This window comes from Vipera berus, assembly GCF_964194415.1.
Source record: "Vipera berus genome assembly, chromosome: 2".
NCBI classification, from domain to species: domain Eukaryota; kingdom Metazoa; phylum Chordata; class Lepidosauria; order Squamata; family Viperidae; genus Vipera; species Vipera berus.
This window is the reverse complement of record NC_138203.1, coordinates 208970683-208996103: the sequence shown is the minus strand read 5'-3', so window position 1 is coordinate 208996103 and position 25421 is coordinate 208970683. Positions and strand designations below refer to the sequence as shown.

Here is a 25421-nt window from a genome sequence, read left to right as displayed (position 1 = left end):
TTTAGAGGCCAATTCTTTTTTTTCTTCCTCCAAGGTGCTAGTACGTGGGGGAGGGGGGGCGGTTTGCTGTCCAGGGTCCTGAATTCCCAGCGCCTCGTCGGTCCGAGCTCAGCGTCTTCCTCTTGCCCAGGCGTCTCTAACTACAAGGATTGTATAGAACATTAACAAAGAGGAAATTTCCACCATTTTACTCAGTCTGGCATTTATTTATTATTATTATTACTACTATTACTATAATTACTATTATTATTTTGTTGCTAAGTGCCAATTTATTGTGCTGGCTTGTGGACTACAAATCCATCCGATCTGAAAAAATGTGTAACCTCAATGCATTTGGAGTCTACCTTTGGGAGACCGTAGTATTCTTCAGGTAGGCTTTTTCCTAAACCACTCAGCTAGGGGTGTCTGGGTGTTGGAAATGCTATGCTGGATTTGGTACGCTTGCCTCAGTTGAGCTCTGTTTGCCAAAACATTTCCGGTCTCTTTTGGGATTCTCTCTTCGTATCTTTCGTTCAGCTTGTTTATTTGTTGGTTGGAGTTATATGTTTTGTTTGTTTCTAATTATTTAATTCCGAATAGAAGGAGTTTTGACAGCTTTATGAGTTACTCGTTGTAATTAGCACTGCATTCTCTGCTTGAAACCGCAGTGCTGAAAACATCAGATAGTCAGACTGGTAAGAAAGCGACAACTAGCGGTGGCAGCAAGCATTGCACGTATCTACCACAAACGAAATCTCTTTCTGCCTTAAAGCATAGAGTTGCTGGGGGAACAGAGCTGATCGTTAAGTTAAAAAGTTTGGATTATGCTTTAGTCATCTATTTATAATGACACTTTTAAAAATAATTCCTTTGTCTCCGGAGAATTGCTATAATTGCTCCAAAAAACAAGTTGTACTGGCTCACTACAACAAATTTTTCACTTTTCAGAAACTTATACAACTCCCCTATGCCTACTTAGAATTAAGCCCCTTTTATTGCCATAGAAATGCATAGAAAGCAGAGAAATGCATAGAAGATTGAAATCTCTGCATGTTTCTGATTAATCTGTTAATTATATATGATAAAACTGGCAGTAGTGCCACATGGTTGTCTCAGAAGTTCCTGTTAAAGACACAGGGAGAAGGCAAAGTTACTGTACGGGAATGAATATTATAATCTTATATTATGGAAATGAGAGGTGTCATCAGATGGCATTTGGGAACCTATATTTATTTCACAGACTGCAAGCTTCATCAATCTTACAAATCATTTGTTCTGCATGACTGGAACATTTCATCTTCCATGTGTTTTAGAAGTGCAAAACCTGGTTGTTTGATGAATGCTGAATCACTGTATATATCTGAGTACATAGATAAACTACCCATTAACTAATACAATTTTTTTTTACAAAAAACTTCCTTCCTTCTCCCTTAGTTTTTGAAAATTAATAAATTTTGTTCCAGTAATGTCAAGATCAGTGCTTCCCCAATTTTCTAATATAAAATATTTTATATCTCAAGTAAAAAGTATATTGGTCATATAAGGAATCACTTTATTTTAAAAATCCTCATTACTGAAGGATACACATATAGCATAAATTCTGCACTCAGTGTCATGCTGAAGTACTAACTACTTCAATAAGCTTTCAAGTGGCTTATGTATAGAGTGCAGTCTTAGTTCACAACAAATATGTCTTTTGCTTTCACACCAATTCTCCAAATTTTAATTGCTAGCCTTTTCTTTGATCCTGACAATTCAAATCTCCATACAGGATAGTGAACAAATATTATTGGGATGCAGGTAACCTATGGTCAGTTTTAGGGCATATAATTATATATTAATATAGTTTTGATATTAAAATATCTAAAAGCATATTTTAAAATGCTCTCAACTAAGTATTAGCAGGGATTTTATCTTGTGGCAAATACTTTATTTACCAGTCAACAGAAAAGCAGAAAAAACAACATGCAGTTTATATCTCCTCATTTTATTGACATATAAATTGCCTATCTTTTCTATGGAACACATACATAAAGAAGACTCATTTCAAAAATATCTGATAACAGGTATTTGTTATCATCCTTGAGCATTTTTGGTACCAGTGATTACATTTTCCTATACCCCATATTTCGCCTAAACGCATATATACACATGCAGCAAATTTAATGTTACTATGCTGCATAGAAACCAGGCCTTTCAGTCATGTCTGTATTGGTGCTTTCCCAATAGTCATCCTGACATAAGAAATTTGAAGCAAAAATTTCCAGAAGCAACAAAGAGTCCTCTAAAGAAAACATTGCCAGTTTTCAACATGTTGCTTGTTTGTCACCAAACATTCCAAACCTATGTTTTATTCGCAAATCACTTTTGATATTTTAGAATACTGGATTAAAAGAGATTTTGGAAATAATATGCGCTATGGAAAGATACTAAACATGCAATTAGTCAGTAATCCAATTGCCCATAGTGGAATAGAAATATGTACTTAATTAAAAGCACTGGATGATTTTTCAAAGCAGTTATTTAAGGTTGGAGTAAACATCAGTATCATTTCAGTACATAGTCTGTGCAAAATAAAAATAAAAGAGGGATGGGGAAATGTATCCATAAATTACGTGAAAAAAGAAATCCAAGCTTGTGGTTAAACATAAGACCTTCTGATAAGCTATTACATTAACTAAATTAACAGGGACAAATAACATCTGGTTGTGATTGCAAATATTATGACATTCCCAATATATTTGTTTGCATTTTATTCAGAGCACTTCTGAAAGAATTTGCAGTTTACTCACAAGTGCCATTTAAATGAAACAATATATAATCAGTTTACATACCAATCTGTGTTGGCTTTTAAAGCTTGAAACAGTTCCAACATATACTTATAGAATGGATTGCTGAGGTTAAAAAAGAAAGGAAATAAACCAATTAATTTAGTTTGGATAAATCATTAGGTTTGTCTACCAACAAGACACAAGAGCTTTGCTTTATTCTGTCTTTAAATGCAGTTTGTTAAAGATAGTAAATACAAGGTTGAAATATATTACTGTATATGTGGATAGATATGCATATCTCTCTCTGTGTGTGTATGTATGTATGTATGTGAATACACACACAAATACACACACACACATAAAAATAGAAATAAATATAAATATAAATTCTGTTCTGTTTCTTCATTTAAGAAACAAGTCCACAAGGTGTATAGGGAAGAATGAACAAGGGTTTATAGATATAGCCATCATTTTAAAGTTGGCAATATTTTCCAAATCTGCTGAGTTCTCAAAATTTTCAAAAATTATAGCAAAGCATAATTGGAAACTAACATCTAAGCCATAGTTTTACAGGGCTACTTTATTGGATATAACTTGGCATGTGCCTACATGAAAATAATTACCATTTTTGAGCAGGTTTTAGTCAATTTAACTGGATTTGATTTAAACCTGCCTTCTGAGGCTGAAATAAAGTAAGTATAACTTTTCTAAAATTAGTTTGATAGCTAGATAAATTGACAAAACTAGGATTACAGAAAAAGTATTATCTGGGGCTATGTTGTACTTCACTTTTTAAATCAGGCTTTCTTTGGGCAGGGGAGAGGAAATTGTGTTAACTAGAATGGTAGTGAAGTTTGTCAGGTTAAAATATTGAAACATTCTGGTAGCTTGATGAACGTGTTCAATACGTTCATTACCAGTTAGTATTTTTCTATATCCTATCACTTTCTATTGCAAAAACATGATATAATGGGGATGGGAGGAAATGTACATTTTTTTAGTTGTCTTTGACAAGCAAGTTAGAGTAGCAATGTTTCATCCCCTATTTTAAAAAAAACGATTTTTTTTTAAAAAGCTGGAGTCACAAAAATATGATATTGGATCGCAAAATTGAAAAGGGAGATTCCATTTCAAATTTCTAATCTTTTCACTTTTCCTCTGCAATGCCAAATAACACTGGAGTGAACGGGTGTGCTTCACTCTAAAAACTGTAACTTTTGTCAGAAGGCTATTTTGAACATTTTAGGCATTTGTAGGAGTAGCCATTTCTGTTCCAAAATGTGATATCCCTTCATGATGGATGAAGTTGGCTGGCATGACCTTGTGATCAAAGTCCCACTCTTTTTTTCATATGTGTGTAACTGCCATCTTGACATAGATGCCCAATGCCTGTTTTTCATACTAGAATCCCCTTTGCATTGATTAATAGCATGAAATAATAACATAATGTGTAAAGACCTTCATTTTCTTTTTTTAAAATAAACTTTTATGGATAATATGCACCACACTGGTAACGAAAATAATGTATATATTTTAAGAATCATTTGTATAACTTAATAGAACAGCAGTAGAACCATACCTTGACTGATAACAGGCAACATCGTTGCCTTGGCTTCTTCTCACAGGATTCATCAGCAAAACTTTTAAGAACCCCTTTAACATTTTTTGGACAATCCAAGAAAACAAATTCAAAAAATTCTTCAAACCAAGTTTGGGAATGCAATTATCCCTAGATGGCCAAATTAATCACAAAGCATCATGGCAAGCTTCACATAACTATAACATATTTCTGTTTCAATTCTTGTTCAGTTTCTGACAGATATAAAACCTGCCGACCAATTCACTGAAAACGTTCCCTGAAAATCTCCCTTTTTTTTCACAGTCATTTTACTGGCTCAAGGATACTTACAGGCCTAACACTGCACTGCAATCCAAATTTTGGCACCAAGAACTAAGTAAATGATAGCTCTTCTTGGGGAATTGTTCTTAGTTAAATATTTGTCATTCCAAAGCAAATGTCCAAAGCACCTTTATAAGAGGTAATGGCAATTTAGAAATAAAAAATAAGGATTTCTGCTCCATCTTACTGCATGGTACATCAAAAATTAAAATAATAGATATTGAGGCAAATGCTAATTTTTGAAGCATCACTATAAAGTCATATATTTGTTCAGATCTTTTACCATACAAAATAACCTTAAATAAACATTCCAGCAAGCTTCAATTTGTAGATTTTTCAAGTTAGAGAATTAAACCTTTAGCCATATGTATAGTTCGGTGAGAATATGTCCAGTTAGATTTACAGGCCTTGATTTGTGCTAGGAGTGAAAGTTTAACTGCTTTTAATGATCGAATATACTTTATTCCTTAGCTGTATTTGCTTTCATGGCAAACCAGTACTTATAATTGAAAAAGTTTTATTTCCCAAGGTATGCTAAATAATAAAGCAAATAGAATTTTATGTATGCTTATTTGGAAATTAACTTCCAAGCATTCTAGGACTGGAACAATTTTGTATAATTTGTATGCTAGCTGTGATTCAAGGATTCTAGACAAATTACCATTATAATGTGCCAGGAAAAGTATAAATGGACCATGTATGTAATTTGTATTAAATAGGATACCTCAATAATTACTTTTTATTCTATTTTCTGAAATTCAGTTAGATGTAAGCCTATAGCTGCTGGACATTTTACGTATATCTGCAATGAGAAACCAGCATTTGCAAGGCAAACACGACAAAAAAGCATACTAAAGATAATTATCACTGAGCACATTTAATTGACTTATTTTCCATATAATATTCATAGTTATGTTGAGCATTCATAACTGTAGAACTGTACATGTATAGAGAATTTGCATTAAAATGTATCAACATGCTACTTCACTGAAAATTTATATAAACCACCATTTTCCAAAGATCTGCTGTGCACCTATTGGTGCCTGCATCTATATACAATCTACATACATTATTTGTGAAATTATTAGAAGTCATGTCTTGGAAAATGAGTATTCTTAAGACAAACTAATCACTGAATATTTGGCTTTCATGGAATTCTAGACTTTAGTGTGTCTTGCTCTCCTGAAGCTTGTGCACTAAACTTCATCCCATATATTTATGTTGTTTTTATTATCTCACCAGCAAATATTAACAAAGTCCTGTATGTGCTGCCTCCAAAAACAATGTCTTATGGAAAAAAAACACAGCAGCTTTATAATTACAGAAAATAAGCCAAAAACGTATCTAATACTGTTGACTAAAACATTTGAATATTGTGAAAATTAAGACTATGCCCACATATTCAACCCATACCAGAATTTTCTTCTCCAAAATTACAGCAATAATATATTCTGGAAAAGTGTAATAGAGAAGGAAGGAAAATGTTCTTTACTAATGCAGAGCAAAATGTGTTATGTAGAACACAAGCAGTTACTTGTTCAGGATTTTGCACTGGGTAAGCTGCTCACATAATGCTAAAGTGTTACAGCATGTAAATATGTTGTTATCTTGGCAGCAAGTAAAACTGCTTTGGTGCAAAGGCATCTTGTTTGAAAACAAATGCTCCATGCTTTGCAAATCTCTTTACAACACAAAGGTTCTGCATTTGTAGAACCTCAGAAATCTGGAATGTGTGTCTGTCTTTCCAGACAAACAGACATGTCATCCATCTCGTTCTCAGAAAAGGGATGGAAAAAATGGTAAGCATATGCTGATACGAAGATCATCACATATAAGGACAGTAGTTTTTGCAGTGCCATTCATCATTGCCTGGTGCCTTGAGATGAAAACTGGAAGCAGCAGCCCAAAATGCACAGAAATCAAATTAATCTCTCCCAGGGCAAAACACGCTCCACATATTATTATTATTATTATTATTATTATTATTATTATTATTATTATTATTATTATTATTATTATTATTATTATTATATTATTATTATTATTATTATTATTATTATTATTATTGTTGTTGTTGTTGTTGTTGTTGTTGTATTATTAATAACACAGCTTTGAAATACGGGCACAAATTTACCCTCATTTTGTAATCAAGAGAGTTATGAATGTATTTAATTGAACACATTTCGGCTACATTTTAGTTGCACTTTCATTGCACTATATTTGTTTATAGTTTTACATTTGTGCATTTTTGTCGATATTCTTAGTTATATTTATTATGCTTAGATGGAAAGATGGGTTACAAAAGTAAAAAAAAAAGGAAGAAAGCAAATGGGAAATTGTGATTGTTGTGTCCTGCCCAACAGTGGTTCTTATGTTTTTTCTTATAAATGCCCCCCACTCTAGTTACTGTGGGAATATAAATGTAAGTGTTGCTACAGAAACCACTATTCACTCCATTACTCCAAAGGGGAAAAAGAGGTTAGATGAGAACATTTGCACAAGGGGAAACTGACTCCATCTTGGAAGAAGAAGTAATGCATTTTGAGGTAGTATTTTAGATGTATTTTAGATGAAAACTTTAGGATCGCATTGCTTTCTCTAACCTGATGTCAAGATGCTTCAGCATATTTAATATATTAAATAAATAAATCAAACTAGAACTCATGTTGCTGGATTTTTCGGGTCAAACATAAAATCAGTTCCCTGTTCAAATTTCACTCCTTTTTTGCCAAAAGTTGTGGCAGATATACACATTAAATCAGATCTCTGAAATTTTAAGGCCTGTTAAGGCCTTTTACAATGGGACCTCTTACAATTGCAGGTGGAGGAAATTGAAAAAAACTTTGAAAGTATCAAGGGAAAATTCAATAACAAAATCAAGAGCTTCTTTCATATATCTTCAAGTGGCTTTGTTTTTAGTCCTTAATTTTTAAAAAAATAGGTATGTCTATCACTTTAGGCGTCTTGTTTTCTTCTGCACTTCTCCTTCATCAGTGGACTTAAGTGGGTGCTGCCACAGCACCCAAGTTGTAGTAAGGGGACAGAGAAAGAATGCTGTCAGGAACAAACATTTTACTTCAAATTAAGTTCAAGAAAGACATTCTATTGTGAACACTGGAAAGAATTTAAAAGGATTGTTCCATTCCGTCAAGATGGCTCAGTGGGTTGGGAACATAAATCAATGAGTTCACACATTCAAATTTGTGTTTTTGTTTTGTTTATTTTGTCCCATCAGTTGCTGAGACCATTTATTTAAAGCACACAAAACATCATTAAATCACTGCCTGATGAATAATTATGGGGGTTCTTCTGTGTTGTACAGTCTAACATTAATCAAATATGAATACAATATTACCATAAAATAAACAGTATATGACTTGTTTCAAGGATATGTGACAGGATGAATTGGACACCAAAGCAGTTGTATTGTTATGTGATTTCATAAAGTCAAAAACAAAGGTTATGTATGCCAGAAATGATGTCTGTTTAATATAGATTGAAATATAGATAAAATCCACAGTTTAGAAAAAGTAGGACTCTCTTCCAACTTTAACAAATGATTATACTCCCCTACATTCATTTTAAAAATCTATTACAAGCTGCCACATTTATGTGGCTATGTTATTAAAATGAAGATATACAGTCATAATAATATCAGATAAGTAAGGGGAGGGAATCGTATGTTCACACCAGAATACAGTCAGTGAAATTCTTGCTGTTGATTTGAGTGACTACAGTTCTCAGAATTTGCAGTAGTGAACAAATATTTGCAAATAACTGCAAATATTTCATATTTCAGCTACCCTGATTCCCCCGCCAGAAATGGCCAATGCATGTGGATGGTCACAGTTTAGGAAAATCTACAGTAACAAATATGTTGGATTATCCAAAAATGATATACTGTAAAATAATAGCAATACAGGACTTCACTTAATAGTGCCTTCCTATACATTGTGTTATAAAAGTGATCCATCTCCTACTTTGGGGGAAATTCATAGTAAAGACAAGCCCACTATGCTTCATATATACAACCTTCTTTGGCATAAGTTTCTTTTAAATCTATCAGACATGTCAAAAACAAACCAGAAAAGCAATCATTGGTAGTTTGGCCAATTCCCAGCTCATTTTTCTTTCCTCTTTTAGCACCTCTAAAGCTTGTAAATAGCATAAAATTAAATCAGGAATAAGCCAGGAAATCAGGAATGTAATCCTGTTCATACATTTTGCTAAGCCACCACTGCAGTTAGTAAGCCAGCAGCAAATTGGGTTTAAAACAAATGTTTACTATCTTAAAACAAACTAAGGTTTGTTCTCTGATGCTGTTCACACATCATGCTGAGCCAGAAAAAAAGCTATTGTATAGGTTCAGTGTAATGTTACAGAACAGTGATTGCCTATATAATTTTGGGCTCTCTCCTCTGGAAAGCCACTGATAGGAAGGTTGATTACTAAAGTTCATTTTTTCATTATATTTTTTGAAAGGAAGAGTTATATAATGCATAGTTTTCAAAGGGTAAAACTCAAAGTGGATCCCATCCACGGTGATACTAAAAAAAGCCAGACAAGGAAAAAAAATAGCTTGAGTTCAAGTAAAAACTGCATAAAGGGGAACATTTCTACACTAAGCAAACATGTAATATAGCACAGTTTCTAATTAATGCCATGGTCAGTTGCATCCTATCAAGGTGATGACAGCCGAGCTCTCCCCGTATGAGCATGTTCATTAGAGAAATGAGAGAACAGCCAGGTGGCAACAGCACTTAAGGTGATGTGGGACAGAGGGGACATCATTAATTATGGGCCTGGGATTTGGAAAAGACAGGCTCCACTATCAGGCTGTTCAGAGCACTTGGTAGCAAGAGGCTTGCTCCTATGAAAAGGCTTCCCCCCCCCCCAGCCCTATGATAGTAAGTCCTCTTTGGATCATCTGGCCTCTGTTACTACTACTGCTGCTGCTGCTTGCCTAATTGGGTTTGGGCTCTTTTATGGGTTTCCAAGAAGCTTTAGCAGGAAGGAGGTGATGGGTGATGGGAGGCTCCATTGGCACAAGCCACTTGCTGCAGCCTGAAGCAGAGTGCTTCGTGATCTTCTCTTGCAGGGCTTCGGTTTTGTAATGGTTTCCTGCTGCAACAGCAGCAATTCCAGTTCCAGGCAAGGACAATTTGACATCTGCCATCAGAGACAGCTTGTCCTCTCCTTCTGCCTTTGGCGTGCATGGCCAGGATGTCATGCCATGACGGGACAGCTGCACAGCATCTTCCTTGGGGGCCCTAGTGTTTTTGTTTTTTTCCAACTGAGCCCTTTTCTCAAACACACAAAGACTTCGTCTGGTGCCTGTTTCGGCTGACAAACAGCTGCAGTCAGCTGAAGCAGGAAAGGAAGGTAGCTAGTGTCATTTCGTTATGTGCATTCTAGTGATGCTCAGGGTGTAGATTCGGCAAATGAGCTGTCTAAACCATAAATGTAAAGTAATGCCCCATCATAGATTGATCAATGGTAAAAGCATCCTACCTGTGGTTTTTTTTAAGGGGGAGCCTGTGCCATTTTGGGACTGCAGATTATTATTTATGTGATATTCCTGCAAATTTCCTTCCTCCTTGCAGGTCATTTATCTTCAGTCCCCGCCATCTGTAAACTGACATCATCTCTTTATGCTTCATACAGAATTCAGCGTCATGCCTCCTCAAGGTCTTTAACTTCAGGACTAAATATATTGGCTCAGGCATCCATAAACCCCTGAAATATGAGTCAGCAAATATGACTTCCAAATCCCTTCTTTTCGGGATTTACATCTGTGAAATACTTTTATTTTTTCCTGTTTGATTCAAAAGCATATAGAATTTTCTCTAGACACGTGCATTGTGTGTGTGTGTGTGTGTGTTAAAACTGTGGGAACACAAATAGAGGGAACTTAGTTCAGATGCAAAAAAATTCCTTTATAATTAGAGATGGCTATTAATTCAAAGGCAGCACAACACCCCAAAGTATTTAAAAATCTGCCTGGCTTGTTTTTAACTGAATTACATACAAATACAGGCAATCCTGTCTATTTTAATATTTAACCTCTTATTCAAAAAACTATGCATGTTAAAGTGATGATGATGATGATGATGATGATGATGATGATGATGATGTTGCAGAAGCCAAACTAGGTCTGAAGAAATGCTAATACAAAATGTAGAAACCACACCCTGGAGAAAGTTTGAGTGGACACTAGCCCTTGCTTCAAGTTGTATACAAAATGGTTTATGCAGAAGCCACCAAAGATTAAAGCTGTCAGTTATTTGAAAATATTGAATTAAAATGCAGAGAAGATGTAAGGATTATGCAGGATGGGCTCTAGTTTTTAGATAAAAAAAGGATAGGCAGGGGAAGGAAGAAAAAATAATTATCTGACAAGCATAACTGAATTAGGAGAAAAATAAGAGAAAACATATGTTGGATAGGAAGAGAGGAGGAGGGGAGAGGAGACTTAAAAACCAAAGAAGCTGCAAATATTTTGAGATCAAGATATTTCAAAGAGGGAAACAGATACCTTTCTTTTCACCCAGAAATAAGGCAGGTTGCCCATTCATATATATTAATACAGCCTCCCTCCATGTTTTTTTTTAACCTGGTTTTATTCTTCACAGAAATTTCCTCAGAGACGATCAGAATGCTGGTGTTTTAACATCACTTTAAAGCCACTTTACCAACAAATGTGATACAGATCTCTCCCTAGAGCATTATGATCTCTCTTGTAATTGTGTGATTCTACCTCTGGCTAGAATATGTATTTCTGAACTTATTTTGCATCTCATTATCATTTATTATATCAAAGTTCTTCATGTCAGCTTCTTCTAACCTGGTGTTTTTATGAGTCAGGACCATCATCTCAAGATAGCCATGCTACCCAGTAATACTTTGATCCAAGCTATATAAATGCATCTGGAAGTAACTAAGTTGAAGGAAAGCTGCTATGTTGGCTATGATCTATGATTTCATCTTTTGCAGTCTTAACCTCTTGAAAATTGCACTTCTACATGGTAGATTAGCATTTAAGGTCTCCAAACACAGGTCTCTGTTAGAATGGAGAGGTTTAAAAGAGCCTTGGTGAAGCAGTGGGCTAATGCCTCCTTAAGTAACACCAGCTGCCTGCAATTAGTGCAGGTTCGAGTCCCACCAGGCTCAAGGTTGACTCAGCCTTCCATCCTTCCGAGGTAGGTAAAATGAGGACCCAGATTGTTGGGGGCAATAAGCTGACTTTGTAATAATGCCACTTAGGGGAGGCCCGAAAGCCCTAATAAGTAGGCATATACATAGAATTGCTAAGCACATTGATTTGTTCTTTATATTGTAAGCCGCCCTGAGTCTTCGGAGAAGGGCGGGATATAAATGGGATTAAATAATAATAATTCATTTTATTAATAATTGCCCTAACTTTGAAAGAAGAGCCATATAATTTACTCAGGGTTGTAAAAAAGTTGGAATAATGGCAATGCACTAAGATGGCTACACTACTGACCTCCGTAGATTCTTCCATATATATTCATATTTAGTTGGCATTCATGGAAAAGCTTTATTGAATTAAACAAACCACTAGGATTACATAAGCTGCAGCAGCTATATGTATAACCTCCTCAAGCAAACACCTCTTGGTCAGCAGCTTTGCAGTGTCCTTTTGTGTTCTCACTGTCTTCATGTGAAAATAACTTGCACAGACAAACAGGCCATAAGCATGCTTAAGGTCAGAGCAGTAGGCATCTTGATTTGTTGCTGGATTATTTCTGAATTTATCTCTCTCTGGGAAGAAGGAATAGCTAGTTGGGACTTGAAATATTGCAGTGATCAGTAATCCTGGTAAAGAGATATTTGCTGACAGTGAAGACTATACAGCATTTTTGCATCGTTCATCTCATCTCCCATAGCTCAGGTCTATTTGTAGACATGAATATACTGAAGAAAGGGAATCCTGAATTTTTGCTTTTTATATGCCTGATTAATCTTCTACTAGAAGAATAACTTATTTATCTGATCACTTTGTGATTTATTCAGCTGTCAAAAAATAGCTACTCTATTCAAAACAACCACTGCCTAGATTCTGGCACGTACATTGGCATGTATAGGACAAGAGAATGATATGCCAAATACAGTGGCATCTACTGTTTAATTTATAAGTGAAGTATAATTTTAGTTGATATTAGTCATCTAGTGGAAGAACCTCATCCAGAGACTGTAATAAAAATAGAGCATTTTAATATACAATGCCAAAATCATTCAGATAATGACAATCAGTATTTCCAATTTAGAAATGTTAGCTTCTGTACATACAATGCCTGGACATACAATTTGCAAAGCATATTTTTCATACCTCCATACAACAAATTCATAGTTCCTGGAAAAGCATACGAATGCAATTTATATTCATAAATTTTCTTTTTTTCTTTTTTTAAAGGTATACAGTAAAAATATTGTGTTGGAATATAGTATTTGCCAACTTTGACCCTGTGGATTCCAGATTAAAATTTAGGGTTTTTTCAGTACGAGTGCATTAAGTCAATACTATGTCACAGAACATGAAAATCCCAAGTTCTGTTAGTTACCTAAAAATGTTTGAGGGAGGTGAGGAATCTATCCATTCTCAGCTGACAGAAATAACCATGATTATCCATTAAATTAATATAGAGTCATAGAATTCCCAGGCACCACACAAGGGTCATTGAGACCAGTGGTTTATAATTTCAACAAGTTTAAGAGGTGAAGACTTCAATTCCCCAGAATTCCCCAGGCATCAAATCTATATCCTTGCTTGGTGGATGAATCCATCATCCCAGATAAATTGTCTAGCCTCCACTTAAACACCTCCAGTGAAGTGTAGAAGTCTACTTTCTCTGTAGATAATTTTTCCCCCTGCTTTCCAGAAATGTCTCTTACAGTTAGGAGTTTTTCAGCTTGAATCTGCTCTTCTGTCTTTTGAATCCATTATCCATGTGTTCTGGATTGTGAAACAATAGTCTCAAACCTCTTCTGTCCCAGTGTTTGCACCTATTCATATCTCTGTTCAAGTCATCTACCCAATTCCTTCATTCCCTCTTTCTTAGATCATTGTTATTCAGTATAGGGCCTGACCTACAGAGAAATATTTCTTCCAATGATATGGAAACTATAGTTGTAATGCTGCCTAAAATTACATTTGTTTTTGTTTGTTTGTCTGTTTGTGCAATCATACTACACCTCTGACACATACTCAGTTTGTAAAATGACTGTACCAAGATTGTTTTAAAGATAGAGCCAAGCACCAGCTTGCTGTAGTGCAGGCATGTCAAACTGCCGGCCTGCGGGCCGGATGCATCATACGGAAACCGTGGCCACCCCATTGCCAGCAATGGGGGGAAAGTTGTGATACGTCGCATGTCATGTGACGTTGCGAGTTTGACATGCCTGCTGTAGTGGTTAAGGCACCACTCTAGCCTAGAAACTGAGAGTCCAATGTGAAGCACAAAGTCAGCTGGGTGACTTTGGGCAAATCACTCTCAGTCCTAGGAAGGAGAGAATGGCAAATGTGAAAACTGCAGCGCTTGTCCAGTGAATCAGCCTGATTCAAAGGAACAAAACAAAAGAAAAAGTGAAGCCTGGGCACTTGATTTTTTTTTTTAATTTCTTAATATTTTGGATTTATTTTTTTTTTGGATCATTTAATTCCATTATTTTCAGCTCATTTCTCTAACTTATTAAGATTATTTTGAATCTTACTTCTCTCTTCTATTTAGAAGACAGATTTAGATATCCTATCTGATTTGGTATCTGTAAATGTTTGTAAGCCATCTCTTCGTATGTTGATCAGCACTTCGGGGCTGTCAGGGCTCAGTGGAAGCGCCAGGATCAGCGCCGAGCTCCAGCTGGAGCCTCAGGTGAGAATCTTGTGGTATCTTACTCACTCTACAATCAACTAATTTGCTGATATCAACATATATTATGTCCAGATTAATCCTATCTCAAATTAATTTCCATAGATTCTGGAGCCTCAGGTGAGAATCTTGTGGTATCTTACTCACTCTACAATCAACTAATTTGCTGATATCAACATATATTATGTCCCAACAGTCCAGAATCTATGGAAATTAATTTGAGATAGGATTAATCTGGCAGCAGGCCAAAAGACAACTTGCCTTAGCGATAAAATGCTTTTGTCCTCCTACCTTTAATTTCTACCTGAAAATAATAGCTTCAGGCCTATCTGAAAATATTCGAAGCCTCACACTTAGAGAATTTCCTATAGATCAAAAACCTCTGACTCTCTAAAACATTAGTGGCATCCAATAAAATAGCATTGCATACATTTATAAAAATAGATATGATTTGCATGTGGATGCTATTGACTTTTATCTCAGCAAAAAACATTTTTTTCAAAAATCCTTAGAAGAAAAGGACCTAAAACGTCTAGGGTGAGTTGAATCTTTCAACTTTGAATCTTTCATTCTTATTGTCATCATTTTTACATAGAACCAGATTGTAGAAAGGCCACAAGCAAAGTGATTTCTTTAGTTCTTTAATCTGTTCTAATGGAGGAATTTGATAGCTGTGCTAAAGACTGTCAACTATTCTGACCGTTCTTATATTAACTTTTTAATACATGCATTTGGACTTCCTTACAACTTTTGCTTTGTATGTTTCTAATATATATTCACACACAATTGTTGGCATGATCCAGTCAAATTCTTGAATCAGTTTCTTATCTCTGAAATTACAGATGTGATGGACTTCAAGTCCCAGAATTCCCAGTTAGTACGTTTAACACTTCTAGAGGCCACCAGACCTAGAAAGACTATTCTGAATAATTGATTTATTATAGGCAATTCTCTTACCTAATCAGAAAACACAACTAAACTTGTGTTTACATGTTGCACCCAAATAAAAAATGCTTTAGCTTTTACCTTTACTAAAAACAACACAAAGTAACTGAGTATTGAGGTAAATTCATCTTACCCTATTCCTGCTTAAGTTGCAAACAAAACATCAAATTGACCAGAAATTATGCTAACCTATTAAGCAAGGTGGAAGGAACTGGCTCTACCAACAACTGCCAAAACTAAGAAAAATTCACATAAAAAGGAGCTAGTACTCATCTAACCATCTTCTCCAAAGTAATTGAAGTAATGACATTGAATCAGCCAATATGTCCACGTCTACTATGAGAATGTTTGAATTAAGTAGGACTTTATGTGCCCATCTGTTTCTGAGCTTCCTTCCACACATCTCAAGCTCCCGATAGCACAGAAGCTGGGCCAATAAGCAGTGATAATTTGGAGAAGTATGGAGCTCAATCCCACCACTCATGTGGTAAGTACATTTGCCTAAATTAGGTTGAAATGTCTCCCCATTTCCCAATGGTATCAGATGCATCAGTTCAATGAGAACTAATTAGAATACATTACCTTTCACATTTTAAGATGCATTAAAAGGATCATACAGAAGAAAAACAAGTTCTTAAAAGATCCAGGAATAGCAAGTGGATGCTGAGTATCCAACTGAGTCCAAAAGACTCGCAGTGCAAGATAGAAGAGGAGTCCTGATAATAAAACTAAAACCAGCAACCAATATGCACTCTGGTGGCGCAGTGGTTAGAATGCAGTATTGTAGGCAAACTCTGCCCGTAGCATGGAGTTTGCTCCTAAAGGGTTTCAAAGTTGGCTCAGCCTTCCATCCTTCTGAGGTTGGTAAAATGAGGGCCCAGATTATTGCGAAGCAATATGCTGACATTGTAAACTGCCCAGAGAGTGCTGTAGTACTATGGGGCGATATATAAGCTTAAGAGCTATTGCTATGCACCTGTAGCATTACCCCCGCAGAGGCCGCCAAAGCCCAGGCCCTCCTAGCCCCCTCCCTCCTTCCTGTTACACCCAGAAGCCACACTCTCAAGGCACTAGTCAAGTGTCCTTTTTAGCAGGAGCTCACGTGGGATGAAAGGGTAGCAGGCTCTCGTTGTCAACGTAGTTTACAGGAACAAAGATGACCAACCCCTAACCGTGGCAGTCGGTGTGTGACAATGTTCATCAACCCCCTGGAAGTCATGGCAATAATAGTCAATGGCTTGTAGCAGCCGCTTGGAAAAACAAGGAGGGGGGGAAACCCTCTGGCTCCAGTAGAAAGCACCAGCAAAGATAGCCAGAGCTCCATGGCAGCAGCTCACTCCATGAGGGCAACTCTCCAAAACATCTTCACCTTGCACAGGTGATAATAATCAAAGTTTGGATGACCACTGGTTTCCGAAATGATAGTGGCCAGCCTCTCCTTCTCTTCTCTCAGCACTCGTAGCCCCAGGTCTCCCATCCCGAATCCCCCCTCCCCTTCCCTTGTTCTCTAGTTAAAACTTAGATTTAAAACCCCAGCAAACTTTCTCTCTTCTCACTCTTACTCTTCCCTTTGCTTGGAATATTGCCCCTGCAAAAGAAAGCAATAAAACTCCACTTTTTCACTCTCTCTCTCTCTTTCCCTCTACTTCAGAGGAAAGGAATCACCTAAAAACTCCAAACTCCTCTTTGGCTTCCCGACAACAACAACCACATCACCCACCTTTCTCCTTCCCCCTTTCTTTCCTTTTGCCTGATCCACGCCCACCACACCCAAGCTGGCTGCAGCTGTCCGAGCCTCCCATTTCTCTCTCCAGTCAGGCTCCCACAAAGCCTTTCGGCCAGCCCCCACTACACACCCAAATCTGAATATTCATTTCTGAAACTGTGGCTGGAATCACTGAGCTACATTACATCAAGAATGCAAATGACCAGCTGTTTGCAAGGAATATAAATCCTTCCATTTCTCACCATCCAGTTAGAGCTGAAGAAGCTACTTGGATGAGAAGCAAAACAACTTCAAAGAAAAACAAAAAAGTGCAGTTGCCTCTTGAAAAAGCACCTTTGGGACATAACACCAAGTGGAAATAACAAGCTCTTTGATAGTTAGAGGAAAGGTGACAGAGTGACAATGCTGCTCATCAGAGGATTTCCCCAGGAAGATGCACCATTTCTCAACAAGAGAGTTGATATATTTAAAGAGGAGTAAACAAGAAGCACTTGTTGGAAACTAAAGGTGCTTTTTTCCAAAAGGCAACTGGACTTTCTTGATTTTTCTTTGAAAATGTTTCGCTTTTCATTTTTCTTCATAAGTGAAGAAACTTCTTGGATGAGAAGGGAAATGCTTTCAAAGAAAAAAACTAAGTAAGTCCAGTTCCCTTTTGGGAAAAGTACCTTTGGGACAACCATGACTTGGATGATTGAAAATCTCCATAGACACTTGTTCGAACAAGTTCTCCACTTTCTGGAGTCTTTCTAGTGGGATCCACTTCTCTATTTATTAATCATACAATTTATAAGTATGATGTTTCAATTAATTAATACTCTCATGACTAGGCATTGCACAGCAACCTGTCAGAGAGTATGACACATATTCTATTTCTTGTCAATGTCCACCATTTCTATTCTTTTTGTCAAAAAAGGTGGATTATAACCCACTGGATTCCATTAGCTCATTAGCTGAAGCAGTTCCCCACTGTCCACACCTAAAAGATTCGCTGGATGGAACAATCATTAGAGTTTATATACCAAGAAAAAAAGGATCTATTACTAGGGCACCTGATTAATCAATTTAAAAAATCATATTAAAATGGGGCTTAAAGCCTTCTATGAAAAATAATATTAAGGTCTTAGAGCATTGTTGTATCATCATCCAACTATCATTGAAGCAATGTAAAATCTTGCCACATTTCTGTAATAATTATGGTTGGATGAATCTAGAAGGCATTGTGGTTATTTCCACACTAGTAGCTTATAGTATCTTCATAGCCTAGCCTAGCCTAGCCTAGCCTAGCCATTATTAACATGAAATAAAGCTTGTCTGCATTACTGTTACTTTAGAAGAAATGTTTGTTGGGTAACTTTAGAAGATAGTATAAATTGTTAGTGCAAAATTGACTTATACGTCTCTAGCAGGAAAATGACCTTTAGGAACTTATCAAAGCACTGTAAAGTACTTGGACTTACACTGATTTTAGACAGGTGAAGCATGTGCTTACATCATTTTTCTGAAATCAAGGAACTGTAAAATGACTTATTTTTGTCCCTGGTTGTTGTTGTTTTTTACATTTTTTCCCCCTGGTTATAGTTGCCGTTTATAAATTCGACCAGCTGGTAAACCTTCTATGCCTTCTTTATCATAAATACCTCTCGGCAATCAACCCAAGCAATACCTGTTAATGGAAAAGAAAATTTATTGACAATAACCATCATAATATCAAGTTATGTGAATTCAAGCTTGAAATGGATAGCTGAAAAATATAAGTGGGTTTCCTTCCATTATTTTTGTAATAGAAAAAAAAGAGAAATACTTGTTGTCTGCCCTAAAATGGTTCCTGGGCTATTAGATGATGCAATGTTATTACTTGCTTTTTCTAAAATGTAGTAGAGCTCACTATTTGCAGTAGGTATGGTATTTCTTGCATCTAACTTGTTCTTTAAAATGTTTTAAAATCATAAATGTTAGGCAAACATTTGGCTCACCTTTCCTGTATCTGTTTTTATCCTGATTAATTCTGTCTGATCAATTGTGCTAGCCTGAAAGTCCAGGGTCTTTTAGAGAGTTATCTAATAGACAGGCTATCTCTTGAGTCTCCTAGACAAGAGGATGAGACTAGGAAAAATAAATGAATCCAGCATTTGCCTAAAGTTGGAAGGAACAGAGCAGTGTTCCTGTAATGCTGAAATGCCAGAAACCTGGGATTCTACAGCAACCTGAGTCATTTTTTTCTTCCAAAATAACTTGGAGTTAAGGCAGGACCATTACTGGAGCTGGCACATATTTTCCCCCTCACAGTGCAGTTCACTAGCTGTTCCTTGCTAGCTATCATGGTAAGAGCGCAGAAAGAAAAAGTATACAGTAGCTAGAGTCAGATTTGATCTTAGTAATTCAAATTCCAAGCCACGTACTATGTCATTTGAGGGGTGGGGGGAAGACTATTTGAATTGGACTCAGAAATGAATTCTTAGGCCAGGGAAGAGAGAAATGACTAGCATGATAATATATCCATAATCCCAGAGTAAATATTGATGTAATACTTACAACTGTAACTATCATTTCACAGGAATAATATCCTTCTCAAAAGACCTCCTGTTCCGGAAAATACGTTAGCTCTCTTCTTGAAGCACGATAAGGCTTTTTCTTCTAATTTAAAGGCAAACCAATATTCTAAAGATTTGTGCCATACCCTCCAAAACCATCTTAATAGATAGACCCATAGCTTGCTAGGGGATGCAGATGTTGGGGAGTGACATTCTGTCAAGCTGGAAATTATAATACAGTGGATATGCAAGGTGTGCAGTTTGTCCATCCATTGGCTACCTACCCTCTTGGCAGATTGATCTCATAACTGCTATAGTGAGAAAGTGCACTTAGTTTGAGCAACTAATGATAGAGAAAGAGATAGAAAGGATGGACTTTTCCATATGTCTGGTGTTTAAATGGTTTCTATATCATTCACATATACACAGTATATACATTTAAAAAAATAAAAAAAAATTCCTTTCTCGCCCTTATGGGTGATATGTGTCTTCCCCAAAGGCCTGGGAGTTTAAGGGTTCTGCACAGTATCTTAGCTGTTTCCAGCACTGCACTGGACAGAGCAATCTAATGTCATTCCTGGGGTCTGTTGGAAGCACAGAAACCATACATTTATTCCTGTTCTATTCCGTGGGCCAGGGGTGTCAAACTGCTGGCCCGCGGACTGGATGCATCATAGCAAATCCTCACCCACCCCATTGACGGCAATTGCAAAAAAGTCACGATGCGTCGCGACATGTCACGTGATAGTGCAAGTTTGATACCCCTGCTCTAAGCCATGATTTATATCCTTCTGCCTTTAGTGAAAGAACAGTGTTTGCCTGCAAGTATTGTAATCATGGTAACCCACACATGAGGACTGGGATTAAATAATGTTAATTTAAGGAGTTCCCACAATTTTTTTTATTGGCATAGGTTTCATTTGACATTACAAAATTCAAACTATTAATTTAATAGTAAAGCTGAGTGCTTTGAACACGGCTGATTTTAATATCTTCCCAATCCAAACATTTTGCCTGCAAAGCTCTGCCCCAAATTCCACATGCGTCTATAGACACTGGTATATTTTACATAAGGTAGGCATAAATATAAATTCCACATTACTCACAGTACAGTATATATCATTGGATCAACTGAAATGTGCTAGCCTACAACTAGAACTCCTCTCTAAAGACATGAGTTGTGCTTGCTGCAGATAAAGGTGGGCCACATGTAAGTGTCTTTACTATTCATGAGGAAATAGTTTGAATTCCTATACTGTTGGGAATTGCCTTTCTGTAGACTTTCCTTGCATGCTAAAAATCAGTGCTATACATACAGGAAGAAAAATATGTGCTCTTGTTTTGCTCTTTGCTTCATCTCCGGCATGCAGGATCTTTGGGCTGTCTTCTTTTTTAAAACAAACTCTTTATATTTTACTGCCTCGTTCCCCATAGTCTTTCTATAGCCCATGGTTAATGAGAAGAAATCAGTATATTGCATTTTCTGGCATCTCATTGCTGAACTGGCAGGATTCTTTGGGCACCAACTCATTTGCTGTTAAATTGAATTTTTTTTTCTCCTCCCGGCTCATTTCCATGCAGAATCTTTTTTGGAATACAGATTTAAAGCCCACTATTGATTTCTTTTCTCCCCATTTACCCCTGAGCTTATACCAATTTTTAAACTAACTACAGTATATTCCCCCAGACGGATCCAGAGAAGATAGTTGCTTTTTAAAAAAAAAATGCAAACACTTCCTTTATCCTTAATGAGCTTACAAATACAACATAGAATTTTCATTTATGTTCCAATGCACTTACACTTATTTTTTTTTCAAAATTAACCTTAACTCCTCAAAATTTAGAACAGATACCTTGCTTGAATCAGTATGGCATTTGTAGGTTTTGTGTGTGTGTGTGTGTGTGTGTGTGTGTGTGTGTGTGTGTTTGTGTATGTGTGTGTAATCATATGTGGAATGACTTTGAGAGACAGGAGGAAGAGCTGCAGCCAGAGCAACAGTCAGATAAAATGGCCGCTTAGCCAACAGAAGGAATGGGGATGTAGCAAATGTCTCAGAAGGGATCCTTCCTAGTTTCTCCGGCTGTAAAGATGATGGGAGAGAAATGTACTTTCAGTCTTACAAGACTGATGTTAGCCTTGTGAAGCAGTCCAGACAAGAAGCACCCCCAGAAGAACTAGTTCTACTTTATTGTAAGGTTACATTACAGAGGTTTGCAAATCTGAAAGTATCTTTCTCTCCCAATCACTTTTATAGCCACAGAAATAAGTGAGAATCCTTTTGAAGCGTTTGTCACACCCCCATTCATTCAGTGGGCTAAGCTGCCTCTTATTCAACCATTGGCCTGGCTCTGGCAATTCCCCCTGTCTCCAAAAGTTATTTCCATATACCATTATGGTGTGTGTCTGTGTGTGTGTGTGTGTGTGTGTGTGTGTGTATACGCACATGTGATATTTGTAGTTTATTTCTGATAAATGTATTACTCTAAGCAATGTGTATTACATGTATACACAGAGATTCTGCATTTTCTGAGTGACCAATATGTGTAGGAAAACTCTGGCCAGCAAGATAGACCTATGTGTCCCTGGGAGCTATGTATCCCTGCGTTCTCAGAGAACCATTGACCTGAAGTTTGAATATGGATTCCATGAAAGGTTATTGTTATTCTGTGACCATGAAAATATGTGACTCCCAGGGCTTTTTTTCTCAAAGAACGCTCAGAACGGAGTTCCGGCACCTTTTTTGGATGGAACCTTGTAGGGTAGGCAAGGCGGGTTGTATGACATGTGTGAGTTCTGACACCTTTTTCTTTTACAAAAAAAGTACTGGTGACTCCTCTATAGAAGTAAAACTTGGTAAAATGGGTAGCTATCAGTTTAAATGAGAAATAAATGGAGGGGGAAAATATTATCTGTGAAACAGCAATACAATCTGATATAAGATTTCAGATCATTTCTGGTTTCGAATCCCATCTTTTGGAAGATTATTTTTGATGGCATAAAAAAAAAGTTCAATGGAGAAGAAGAAAAATAACTCAAAATTATTTGCAAAAAAACTAGAGTGATCTTGGTGTCTTAGTGGACTGACACTTAGCTATGACCTAGCAGTGTGCTGCAATTACCAAAATAGCCAATGAAGTCCTAGGCTGCATCAACAGAGGATAGCAACAGGATCACAAAAAATGATAATAACACTTTATATTGCACTAATAAGGCCACAATTGGAATACTATGTATTGTTCTGGTTGCCATGATGCAAAAAAGATGCTGAGATCCTAGAAAAAGTGCAGAACAGAGTAACAAAGAAGTTAAAGGGACTAAAGGTTAAACCGGATGATGAATGGTTAGGGAAACTAAGCATGTGTACCCTAAAGAAGAGGGCGTGATTGGGGATGATATGCTAACTGTGTTCCAGTATTTGAGGGATACTCATAGGAAGGAGGGCGTTGACTTAATTCTCCAAAGCATCTGAGGATAGGACAATGGGTGGAATATTGTTAATGAGAGATCCAATCTGGAACTAAGGAGAATTTTCATGACAGTGAGAACAATTAATCAATGGAACAGCTTGTCTCCCATAGTTGTGGGTGTCCATCTCTGGAGGTTTTCAAGAAACAATTGAACAGCCATTTGTCCAGGATGCAATAAGGTCTCATGCCTTGGGCAGAGAGTTGTACTAGAAGACTTCCAAGGTCCTTCAAGCCCTATGATTCTATGATGCTATCATTTTATTTCTTAGAGGTAAAAAAAAACTCTCATGAATGTTAAGGGACTCAAATGCAAAGCTTTCAGACTAATATTCCTTAACATTTCTGACTATTATCTTTGGCCTATATTATTTGAGTTTGGTAGAATTTGCTTATCAGTTTCACATGGCATTTGTGTCTTTAAATCACTCGTAATCTATGATCTCAGAATACAGACAATCTCTTTACCCCTATAAGAGGCTTCTATTTCTTTAGGCCGCAAAACTGCATGAAAGTTCCTAAGAGTGAATGTCATGAAATTGAGTAAACATTTTCAAAATAGTTAATAGTTAATTCATTGTTTTTTAAATTAATCTGAAAAACTGCAAGTACATTGTGTTTGTTTTCAATAGCAGAAGTGTTTTCACACACTTAAATCTTTTATTCCAATCCTGGGAATTGGATGTTTATGGAAGCTGAGGAGGAACTGAAAGCTACTTCTAATGGTATTTTGCTTTGGGGTTATTTATTTCCCTGGAAGAAATAACAAGATCCCTCACATTACACCCCAAGCTTCTCCCTACCAAGCAAACAAACAAATAAACACCCTTCCATTTAGGTTCATAAACATTTGATGAAATGGGAAATGACATTAAAATTACAAGGGATGTTTAAATAAAACTGCTACATTTTTTAAACACAACTAAGAAAAGAACGTCTCTCCGTATTGACATTAAGAAGAGACTTCTTATTTCATAAGACTGACTATACAACCTGTTTATTCACATTTACTCATTATAATATCTGGTGCTTTCAAGTTGTTAACTGATGCTCATTTATCTTAGGGAGACCCAAACACTGGATCTTTTGTTTAATGTGGTCTGTTGTCTTCCTTGCAATTGTCTTCTATCCTACCCTTTCTAGGATTCTGTTTGCATAGCTACAAACTAGCCAAACATGTTTTAGCTTAATGGCTTTCCAGTGACCAAGTCACATAGCTTTGTTGTTGTTGTTGTCAGCTTCTGATGGTTGCAAGGCCTGTGATGCTTTGATGGTGCTACAGTGGACAGAGTCAAAACTTCCAACTTTTTGTGGAAAAATATGGAATCAAGAGCTGAAATCCTTGAATTTATTTTGCCCCTTAAATTCCCAGTGGGAAAACTGCCCCTGGTTTTAAAGAGGTCCCTCTTCACCAAACATGCAAAAAGCTGCTGCATCATTACGGGGAGTCTATGAGGATAATAAAGGGATATTCCAGATAACACTCAGCCCATCAATCACCTTTGGTTTGTTTAGGATGTTTTGAAAACCTAGAAAATTAGGTTCAAATAGCAATAGCACTTAGACTTATATACCACTCCATAGTACTTTACAGCCCTCTCTAAGTGGTTTACAGAGTCAGTATATTGTCCCCACCAATCTGAGCCCTCATTTTACTGACCTTGGAAGGATAAAAGGCTGGGTCAACCTTGAGCCCCATCAGGATCAAACTCCTGGCTGTGGGCAGAGTAAGCCTGCAATACTGCATTTTAACTACTGTGCCACCATGGCTCTGTAAGTGTGTTGTGTGACTCAACTAGAAAAGAGGTCTTTATAGGTAATCAGGTGATGACATCCTCCTTCTTCTCATCTGTGAATCTACCCGCTTAGTTTAAGTAGTAATAATTGAATTTAGGGTAGTACTGCAGCTTACTCACTACTAAACATGATAAAGTTTTTCGTACAAGTGTACCATGACAAAACATTTTAACTTTGACTGCTAGATGATGAGAGGATGATCTGCTATTTCATACACACATACACATGCATTTCAGTCCCTATGTTTCAGTGTCAAGGAAGATCAGAGAGACATAGCCATCACAGTTAAAACACCAAGCTGTCAAACGTTGCAATAAGAACCTCAGTAGATTTTTCTAACTTCCACACTTGTAACAATGGGTAAAAGATGGGAAAATCTGTTGACATTCAGTTTTTGAAGCTTAATTCATCCTGCATTTC

General features: G+C 36.7%; 1 protein-coding gene across 2 annotated transcripts in view; it reads left to right on the top strand.

Moving 5' to 3' along the window:
* Positions 1 to 314: 314 nt before the first annotated feature.
* GLRA1 (glycine receptor alpha 1) overlaps positions 315 to 25421 on the top strand; it is a gene marked incomplete at its 5' end in the record, with an annotated part of 78733 nt that continues 53626 nt past the window's right edge. For both annotated transcript variants that reach the window (XM_081320215.1, XM_081320214.1), the window contains one exon: positions 315 to 370. In XM_081320215.1, coding sequence (XP_081176341.1) covers positions 315 to 370 — 56 coding nt within the window. The remainder of the gene's footprint in view (positions 371 to 25421) is intronic.